We start from the raw sequence: 10,267 nt of genomic DNA on the forward strand, positions 1-10,267 counted from the left end.
TGAACAGAGTAAAGAGACAGGGGAAGAGGGTGAGATGTTACCACACAGAAATTATACTACAGTACAACACTAGACAATTAGAGTCATTACACAATTTGCAAATAGGTCAAATAGTTTTTAATTGATGGTCTATGTTCTCGAAATGTGTAGACAACGCACAAATATTCTGGGTCCTTTTTAAATGGGAACAAACATGTGAAAACATTCTCAAACGGAAAGCAAACTTGCTGAGCAAGTTTAGGCAGTGGCTGGCTTCTCCATTTCAAAACCCTGGTTACCAGTTGACTGAATAGGTTTCTTAGTAACAGCACACTGTAAACAATATTTAGTTAAATAGAGTTCCTACCCTGATTGTGCCTGTAGGATTGGGTGGAGCTGTGACTCCCATTGGCTCCATCCCTGAGTCAACACCCAGGGCACTGATGGAAATGGACTGGAGAGAAACAAAATTCACATCAGCACCAGAGAACACTACACATCTAAAGCAGCGCCCAGGCTGTCCTTTAGTTATGTATTCATGCATATCAGAGGAAAAGCTACTACTGAGATGCTAGGAGGAGGCCACTATAACCTATTGAGATAATAACTATATAGTGCTTTTCATTCAGAAGAACTAGAAGTAGAAGTGGCACAATTACTGTGTAACCAACAGTTATGGATGAAGATGGATGGAGATCCATGAAAATAAAAAAAGCTAGTCAAATGGTTATAACGGTGCCAGTGGTCATTTGGCTGATCAATGACCGTCACAGCTCTAGCTAAAAGACACTTTGGACTACTGGGAAGATGCCTCCCTTAGTTTCACCTACCTGTGGTGTGGGAGAGGGAATTGCAGCATCCTGAGGGTCAAAGTCAAACAGGTCGTTAGGGCAGATGCCGCTCTCGCTCAGGGCTGCTAGGAGCAAATCCTGTCCAGGATCCATCATCTGCAAACAGCAACAAACTGGTGAGTGACATCATCAGCAGGGGACAGATAGGGCAACGCCTCTCTATCCACTGCTAGTGATCTAACCAAAACAAATGTCTTTAGTTAAGACTTTTGTACATTGGGCTCTCTGACACCTTGGAATTAACAGTTTACTGTCTGTAGCACACCCTGCTACAACACACTTTCACAAAGGGAAATAGAAGCATAATAGCTCAAAGAAAATAATTAAAACTACACTGAATAAAGGTTGGGAGTTTTGAATCAACAACTTTCATAAATAATTAGCAACAGATATTTCTTAGACAGACATTAGGACCATCTAATGCACAGCACCATGTGGCAGAGGTGTGATCACTGACTGTGTTAACCTTATTTATCTAACAGTTAATCAAACCATCAGACCAGAGAACTTCACTCAGCTACCTATTCACTAGCTGTGCACTAATAAAGTACAGTGTTGGTTGCTGCTGTAGATGTTTGTTGGCCATTAAAACAATTATGCCATCCAGATGAGAGAACGAGCGTCTTGACTGGCATGTTGATGTTTGTAAATGTTGGACAGTTTCCAAAAACAACTCGGTCAAGGTAGACCGCAAGAATATTCTGTGTGTACACACTTAAATGCAATGTGTAGATCCAGGAGTATGATCTTGAGAACTTGCCTGGTTACAAAGTGACTCAGACCCCGGCACGTGTTTACACTGACCGACTCCCTAGTCTCAACTTCCTGGTGTGACGTGGTTGCTCGCTAATGTCAAATCGAACAACGTGTTCTAAACAGCTTATTAGGCAAAGACAGTCAAATTATGAATAGGCCAGCTAGGAAACCCACACCATCTAAAAAAAAAGTTAACAGCATTACAATATTAGTAGACTCACTGTGTGGCAATATTAGCTAACTAACGTTAGTTAACTAGCTAGCATGCTTCCAACTAAATTGACCATCAATAACAGTTAACGTTATAGTAACTGGACACATAATTTAAGTAAAGTTACTATCGAATCAACAAACATCGATATGCAACTGTTTCTGTGGGAAACATTTGTTTGCATGCAACATAACTAACGTGAGCTTGGCTGTTAGCTAGCTTGCTGGATAACCAAGTTAGCTGGCTAACCTCTATGAATTTAAACTACACTCAGCAAATCAATGTAACGTTACTGAAAGACAACCCCATATAACGCAGTCGCTAGCATTATTAGCCATAGCTAATGTATCTACAATAACAATAAATAGTTCGCTAGCTGCTACTAGTAATGTTACAAGAGTATTTAGCTACCCAAAGTTAGTTAACTCAAGTTACCCTAGTTAGCTAGCTAATATCAAATTATGATGTTCTGGTGTTATGTTCAGTCACAGTTACTAACGTTAGCTAGCTACTGTACAGTAAGTTAGACGCTAACAGCTAAAGGTAACTGCCATGAATTGAAAGAGGACACCAAAATACAATTTCACGAAAGCAACATGTCACAGCCTCACTTTTACTGTGATCCTCGGCAAATCCTCAAGCATTTTCAGACATTTGTGACTGATAACAACACTCACTTATCAGTGAACGGGAGTTTCGTTAATCGCTGCCTTAACGGTGGATATTACCCTCTTCGCTCCTCTGTTTTCTAACCACCTTCCGCCATCTTTACCAAGCAGCCAGTCGAGCATTGGTCACGTGACGTTTAACCCGAGCGCTGGAATTCTCAGTCGAGAATTCTTTCTGCTCCGTCGATAAAAAAGTATTTCTAAATGACCGCGGGGCGTCCGTTGGCGATCGCCAATCGATAAAGAAAATAATGTTGGCATTTCAAGGATAATTTTTTAAACCTTTACAGTCCAGAAACAGAGCGCTAAAACCGCGTCACGTGACCACGTGAGGTCTTTGAAGGAAGTGACGTCTAGCACACGTTTTGCAATATATGTAATTTGGAACCCCCATGTTGGTAAGGTCAATATATATGTATAAATAGATAAAACTCATTGGTAAGGTCAGGGCAAAAAGTTAGCCGGTCTTTATTAGAGGTCTGTGTGTCATGATTTCAAATCATAAAGTCAATTCAAATGTCTACTCTGTATGTTTTTATACTGCATAAATCAATCAATAGTAACCCAGTCTAGACCAGAGAGAGAGAGAGAGAGAAGCAGCACAAAGCAAGGAAAAATCTCCCTGGAAAGTACAAACCTTGAGAGGAACCAGACTCAGATGGGGACCCCTCAGGCTTTTCAATTCATGCTCTTACTAGCAGCAATAATAAACATAAACATATATGATTCATAATCAAATAATATTTTACACAATCATTAAATATAATACCTTTTAAGTAAAAACATTTGGCAGTGTGAAAAGTTTGCCTAGAAATAAAACATGAAAATAAAATATAAAAGCCACAAACAAAACATGACACACCTGAACACAAATATACAGAGAGCAAGAGAGAGATATGACTATGAATTTGACTATGTACAGACCTGGCTCTCAAGAGAAGACAACATGCCCACAATGAGGTGGAAACTGAGCTGCACTTCCTAACCTCCTGCCAAATGTATGACCATATTAGAGACACATATTTCCCTCAGATTACACAGACACACAAAGAATTCGAAAACAAATCAAATTTAGATAAAACCCCTTATCTATTGGGTGAAATACCAGTGTGCCATCACAGCAGCAAGATTTGTGACCTGTTGCCACAAGGGCAACCAGTGAAGAACAAACACCATTGTAAATACAACCTATATTTATGTTTATTTATTGTCCCTTCTGTTCTTTAACTATTTGCACATCATTACAACACTGTATATATACATAATATGACTTTTGAAATTAATATTCTTCTGGAACTTTTTTCAGTGTAATGTTTACTGTACATTTTTATTGTTTATTTCACTTTTGTTTATTATCAATTTCACTTGCTTTGTCAATGTAAACATATATTTCCTATGCCAATAAAGCCCTTAAATTGTAATTTAATTTAATTGAGGTAGAGCATTTACACAGTTTAGTCAGATTCTGTAAAAGGATTCTTTTCATTAGGGGATTTGTTGGTCAATTTCTTCAACAAATGATCAGGTATACATAATTATCAAACATGCATTAGTAATGGAAAGGAAACACAGACTCTTTGTTTAAGTATTAAAAAATACTCCTTTAGTAATATAATTTGTAGGTAGAAGTTGGTAAAGAGTACAGTATAACTGTATATTATATTTTCTCCCTAAGTTCTGCAAAATGTCTAAGACATCCTGTAACCCTAATCCCCTTACGTAACTTTCTCTGGCAACAACATTTTAATAAATCTAACCTCCCCCTGACAGCAGGAACCATCTTATCAGCAAGTAAAAACTCAGAAGTGGGTTTGACCGAAACTTGACCTTTCATCACAAGTATAGGGTCCTGACAAGGTGAACGAGTGTAAGCATCTTCAGACAGGTGGCTATTTTCATCAGGTCTGTGGCAGCCTTGTGTTCTCAGAAAACCAGATAACCACGGTGGGATCCAGACAGGAGGAGTCTGAATGTAGACGCCTTCTGATAGTGTCTGAAGGTCACAACACTCAAAACAGGTTTTAACACACACAGAGGTCTCCTGAAGAGGAGACCTTACAGTTGATCATAACATAATTTATTAACCCTTTAAAAGGTATACGGCCTTGGTTTAACGCTCTTTAGATTTTTTTTAATGATGATTGATGATAATGATTAATGTTGATTAAGAAAAACAAATGCTTTGTGTGAAAGCTCTCGGAAGCCAACTCTCCGCAACACTGTCAGACAGTGCCTCCTGCTGACTTTATGTTATAACTACAGTCACAAATGTTCACATGGACCCTCAAGAGAATGAGTTACGATAAAAGATGGCGGAGGGAAGGAACCGTGGAAATTATATGGGCTGAATAATTTCAAAGCAAAACATACAAAAAAGTATATTTTGTGGAGACGGAGGAGAGTGAACAAAGGCAGAGGAGAGATGACTGTTGTGTGACGCAGGGGACATACGGCTGTTGGATATTTTTTTTTACTGCAACAGAAGAGTGGACCGAAAGCCTTTCGCATAAAAAGACAAAAAACAAAATAAGACAGAAATGAACGGGGTACGTTGGCTGTAGCTAGCATGGTTAGCCAGCTAACCTAGCTGTATACGTTATCCTCCCTAACCCGGCACTAGCTAGCTACTCTATCGGTTGAATTAGCGAATGGTCGAAATTAAAAGTTAGTCGCTTTCAGTGGGCAATAATTTGTAGCTGAATTATCCAGTCACGTTTTGCATGTTCTCGAAAACAGCCTTATCACAATTGAATGTGATAAGTGAAGAGATTCAGCTAACAACTATGGAGCCCGTATAGGTGCATCAACTGGGACCGAGACTGAAAATCAGCTTTTATCTATAAGGCCATCAGAATGTTAAATAGTCACAACTAGCCAGCCTCTGCCCAGTACCCTGACCGTAGTCACTGTTAATAGCCAGCTACCACCCGGTACTTACCCTGCACCTTAGAGACTGCTGCCCTATATCCATAGTCATTGAACGCTGGTCACTTTATAACATGTTTACATACTGTTTTACCCACTCAATATCTATATACTGTATTCTAGTCAAGGCTCATCCTATATAACCACAGCTGTACACACTTTCTATTAATATACTGTATATATATATATATACACACAGCATTGAGTGTACAAATAATTAGGAATACCTTCCTAATATTGAGTTGCACCCCTTTCGCCCTCAGAAAAGACTCAATTCGTTGGGTATGGACTCTACAAGGTGTCAAAGCATTCCTTACCGATGCTGGCCCATGTTGACTCCAATACTTCCGACAGTTGTGTCAAGTTGGCTGGATGTCCTTTGGGTGGTGGACCATTCTTGATACACACAGTAAACGGTTGAGTGTGAAAAACACAGCCTGGGATCAAGCCCCAGGCTGTAGTGATGCCGCAACACTGCGATGCAGTGCCTTCAGTCTGCTCCACCACTCGGGAGGCCCCGTTCTGATATTTCTTAATTTATTTTTGTAATATGTGTGTATTGCTAGATATTACTGCACAGTTGGATCTAGAAACACAAGCATTGTAGCTGAATAACATCTGCAAATCCGTGTACACAACCAATAAACTTTGATTTGACAGTCGCATACACAAAACAACAAATAATTGATGGTGTCCACCTCTTTCTTTGACAGGACATGTTACTAAACAGCCACTCCATCACTCTCCGAAACCAGAACCACAGCAAGTCCAAATCACCTGACCTTGATGAGATGACCATCAAACTCATACAGGAGGGAAAGTACACTGGACGCTGCTCTATACAGAATGATGCACAGAGGCAAGGTGACGGTATGTAGTGTGTAGTAGCCTGATCATTTAACTACTACAGTGCATTCACGTCCTACTCTTTCTATTATGCTGTTCTGCTTGATCAGTTATCTTGTTGAGTGTGCAACAGATCTTGTTGATTAATCCACTCAAGTTGCAAGTGTTTGATCAATGTATTGTATAGAATTGAAAAGGCCTAGATCAATGTGTTAATTCATTGTAGAGGCATTTATTGGCATTGTGAATGCTGAGTAGGTCAACTTAAAAGGTTTGTTAAGAGGTTGGCTTCATCAGGATCCATCACTTCAGGCCTCCTTTATAAGTCACACCTTCTTATCACAAGTAAGAAGGAGCTGGGGGATTTGGTCTGAGCAGCATCTCAACAGTTTAAAGTGGTTTCCCCTCTTCATTTTACATTGGTGTTCTTAAGCAGACTCCTCTCTGCTTTCCCCACCCAGCAGCCAGGAAACTGAACTCTGAGGCGGCATTCGTCCTGAAGCTGGCGGATCGTGAGGAGAGCCACAGCCAGCGGCCCTGCAGGACAGAAGAGCACCAGGCCCCCCAGCAGCTTCTCCACTTCTCCCCAGTCTCCTGCCTCCACGCCCCATCCGAGCACTCCTCCCCTCCTGCCCCCAGTAACATCACCCACACCCTCCTCGCCAACAACACCGCCGCTCACCTCGCCAACCAGAGGAGGGACATCCGACGCAAGGCCAAAGGAAAGAAGTCAACACTTAGAATGTAAGCTACTACTGGATATCAGCAAAAATAAATCTGGTGATTTCATACCTTGGGATGTCGTAAATGCATGCACTAATCTGGAGCATGTAGATCATTAAGTAAAAGGGTGTATTTGGATTGAGACTGGTGAACTGCACATAGGTACACATGGGACAAGTGCCAACTATCTGGAGTACACTAAACTGAACTTGAGGTAGTGGAAGCTTGGGTAATTGTGTTTTTCTGCTTTCAACAATGCCTACCTTGTTGACTTGCCAAACAGAATCCATTAGTCAAAACCTGTTTGGCAAGAAAGTTACAGATTTACTGAAGTAGAAACAGGCTAGCACCCATATACCAATGTATTTGTGACCTTACTGTCTAAAATCTTGATTTTAAATTTTATAATTGATGTACCATAAAGGGCTGCACATCTCTGTTGTGCTTCTGTTGGACACATTGTGCTTCTGTTGGACACATTGTGCTTCTGTTGGACACATTGTGCTTCTGTTGGACACATTGTGCTTCTGTTGGACACATTGTGCTTCTGTTGGACACATTGTGCTTCTGTTGGACACATTGTGCTTCTGTTGGACACATTGTGCTTGTTTATTCACTTTCACAAAACGTGGTCATGGCTCATATGTACCCATAGATTTTAAAATGGTATTGATTGTTAATGTCAGTTCATACGTTTCCTTTCCAGGGCAGAGAGCGGAAATTCCCAAAACCGCAAAGTAACAGACTACTATCCTATAAGGAGAAGCTCCAGGAAAAGCAGATCAGAGCTGAAGGTGAGTGTAAAGGGCATGTATTACCGTGTAACACTAAAACATCGACCAATATCATGCTATTGTTATTAAGCAATGTCCTGTACAGAGTATTGAAAGATAAACAAAGCTAGGGTGGAATGAGAACCTAGTTGTTTGAACACCAGTCATTCTGTTTTATCAGTCGCTCAGGGTTCATAAGGTCAGGAAAAGTCATGTAATTTTAAAATGTAATTTTCCAGCCCTGCAAAATGATCAAATCTGAAAAGTTTTGGGAAAGTCATGGAAATTAATTTAATAATTTCTGTTAATGTAATTTATTTACGCTCATTTTTAAAATGTTTGATCAATCAAACAAAAATCAACATATCAGCCAGGATCGCAATGACAATTTAGCGTGTCTGTGTTTGCGCACATCACCTGCATGCCATTAAGTTGTTTGATGCAGTGTTTCTGTTGCAGTCATTTAGCTATTTTAGAATTAGGCTGTAACGTAATAAAATGTGGGGAAGGGGTCTGAATACTTTCCAAATCCACTGTATGTCTGCCTCGCCGCTCACAGAATGGAATTTGCAACACAACAAGCTCCTGGGTTTTTAAAGTGTTCAAATGTTTTCGACCCACAATGTAATTGTTCTGAACCGCAACCCATCCCCCGGGTTGAAAGAATGTGTTCAGGCCACCCGCCAGCTGATTTTCAGAGGAAACACTGGTTTGAGGGCTTTTTGTTTGTTTATTTATCAACAAGGATTTGGTATGTTTTGACCAAACAAAATATTAAACAAAGCTGACTTTTTTTATGTTTGCAGTGTAACTTTGTTCTTCCTAAATGGAAAAGGTTCATAAAATGTATAAGATGATGGCATTAGCAACTATAAGGACTTGTGTTCTTCAATTAGTCTTATGACAGTGATCATTACATGTCCTCTGTGCTTGTCTTCTCATAGTGTGAACAAAAGAAACACATCGATGATCTGATCATAAATGGGGTCGAGGAAGGAATGGAGGTACACTCATTGATCACAGCTTCTGAAACTTCACTATCAGACTGGCATGTTTATTTACAGACATGAAATGCATCTCACACGCAATGTCCCCCCCTCCCCTGATTATTTAGAAATTGCTTGTTACCTTTTTTTAGCTTGTCATTGACTTTTGGACTATATTGTATTCCAATATCTGAGTGAAATATATCTGGTTCAGGTGCAGCATATTGAGGGGAAGGGTCGAGGAGTGTTTGCCACCCAGTGTTTCCAGAAGGGCCAGTATGTAGTGGAGTACCATGGAGACCTGCTGCAGATCACCGATGCCAAAACAAGGGAGGCCGAATACACTCTCAACCCTACCACCGGCTGCTACATGTACTACTTTCAGTATATCTGCAAAACCTACTGGTAGGTCAAAACACTTCCTCTTTTATGTGTGTGGCATCTCTGGCATAGCCGCATAGCAATTTCAGTGTTCTCAATGTTTGTAGCACTAATGCAGTCTGTTTTAGTTTCATGATACAATAACTTTTCAACCATACCCAACGTGTTAGATTAACTTAATACCAGCGTTCTTTCAATTGCTTCTCCCTCTAGTGTGGACGCCACGAAAGAAACGGGTCGCATGGGCCGTCTGATCAACCACAGTAAGAACGGCAACTGTCAAACCAAACTCCATGATATCAACGGGATACCTCACCTCATCCTGGTGGCATCGCGAGACGTCGATGAGGGCGAGGAGCTGCTCTACGACTACGGCGACCGCAGCAAATCTTCCATCGCATCCCACCCCTGGCTTAAACATTGATGGAGACAGCTCAAAGAAGAATGCTAACAACACCATGGTTTCTTAATAGATCGTTTTTTTTATGTAAAAATTGCCTTAGCAACAGGGAATGAGAGGGGAATGGGCGTGTGTGTGCGCACAACCTAGGAGGAGGCAGTTTAGAGGATTGGTTAGGTTATAGTGACTTAAACACATTTAGATCCAGATACATCTTCTAAAAATTTGCCGACATCAATACTTTTTAATATATTTATCCGTCTATATGAAACATGCTAGTTTTTTCCAGCACATTTCTTTTTGTATATTTTGTATTACTGGTAGACCAGTGCTTCCACGGCATGCAGGTTGTAGTTTAGTGTAATGCATTTTTATACAAAGTTTTTCATAATCGGATGTATAGTAGTTAGGTGCTCAGCAATAATTATATTTATGGTGCCAGAGCCCTTTCTGATTGATGCAGAAATATGAGATGCAAACTTATGAGCCCTCTTGAAAAGTTTCCAAAAACTGGAATATGATTCCAACCATTGAAACTTACAATATTTGAAATGTAAATTGTATGCCATGTTAAGTAGAGTTGTTTTATAAACTTGAACAAATCTGTACCTATCTTAACACACAAAACTGTAAAAATGTCCACAAACAAATGCTCCACAAGGAAGTATTTAAATACATATGTATGCTGGGGTGGAGGCATTGTTGAATAAACATGGTTTATGCAAAGTATATTTTTTCTCTATTTTATTACTTGTATTACTACTGTCC

The 10,267-nt window shown here is 40.1% G+C and overlaps 2 protein-coding genes across 4 annotated transcripts in view; one reads left to right on the forward strand and one right to left on the reverse strand.

The window, feature by feature from the left end:
• LOC129813278 (protein strawberry notch homolog 1-like) overlaps positions 1 to 2,796 on the reverse strand; it is a 34,108-nt gene extending 31,312 nt beyond the window's left edge. For both annotated transcript variants that reach the window (XM_055865631.1, XM_055865605.1), the window contains exons 1-3: positions 2,475 to 2,796; positions 810 to 926; positions 347 to 433 (exon numbers count right to left, since the gene is read on the reverse strand). In XM_055865631.1, coding sequence (XP_055721606.1) covers positions 347 to 433; positions 810 to 926 — 204 coding nt within the window. In that variant the 5' untranslated portion in view covers positions 2,475 to 2,796. The remainder of the gene's footprint in view (positions 1 to 346; positions 434 to 809; positions 927 to 2,474) is intronic.
• Positions 2,797 to 4,724: 1,928 nt separating this feature from the next.
• LOC129813301 (N-lysine methyltransferase KMT5A-A-like) lies at positions 4,725 to 10,228 on the forward strand. 2 transcript variants are annotated; one of them, XM_055865640.1, is made up of 7 exons: positions 4,725 to 5,011; positions 6,104 to 6,260; positions 6,698 to 6,980; positions 7,666 to 7,753; positions 8,677 to 8,736; positions 8,933 to 9,123; positions 9,313 to 10,228. In XM_055865640.1, exons 1-7 carry the CDS (start codon positions 5,003 to 5,005, stop codon positions 9,521 to 9,523), a joined length of 999 nt encoding a protein of 332 aa, XP_055721615.1. In that variant the 5' UTR covers positions 4,725 to 5,002; the 3' UTR covers positions 9,524 to 10,228. The 2 variants fall into 2 exon arrangements, with proteins under 2 accessions (XP_055721615.1, XP_055721621.1); XM_055865646.1 differs by having other exon boundaries at positions 4,726 to 5,011; positions 6,701 to 6,980.
• Positions 10,229 to 10,267: the final 39 nt, after the last annotated feature.

This window comes from Salvelinus fontinalis, chromosome 2 (genome assembly GCF_029448725.1).
Source record: "Salvelinus fontinalis isolate EN_2023a chromosome 2, ASM2944872v1, whole genome shotgun sequence".
Taxonomy (NCBI): domain Eukaryota; kingdom Metazoa; phylum Chordata; class Actinopteri; order Salmoniformes; family Salmonidae; genus Salvelinus; species Salvelinus fontinalis.

What these genes read in the sequence shown, in the direction of transcription:
- LOC129813301 (XM_055865640.1), top strand. An exon ending in AAGAAGTCAACACTTAGAAT is followed by an intron (nt 6,981 to 7,665) that starts GTAAGCTACTAC and finishes TTTCCTTTCCAG; the next exon opens with GGCAGAGAGCGGAAATTCCC. An exon ending in TATATCTGCAAAACCTACTG is followed by an intron (nt 9,124 to 9,312) that starts GTAGGTCAAAAC and finishes TTCTCCCTCTAG; the next exon opens with TGTGGACGCCACGAAAGAAA.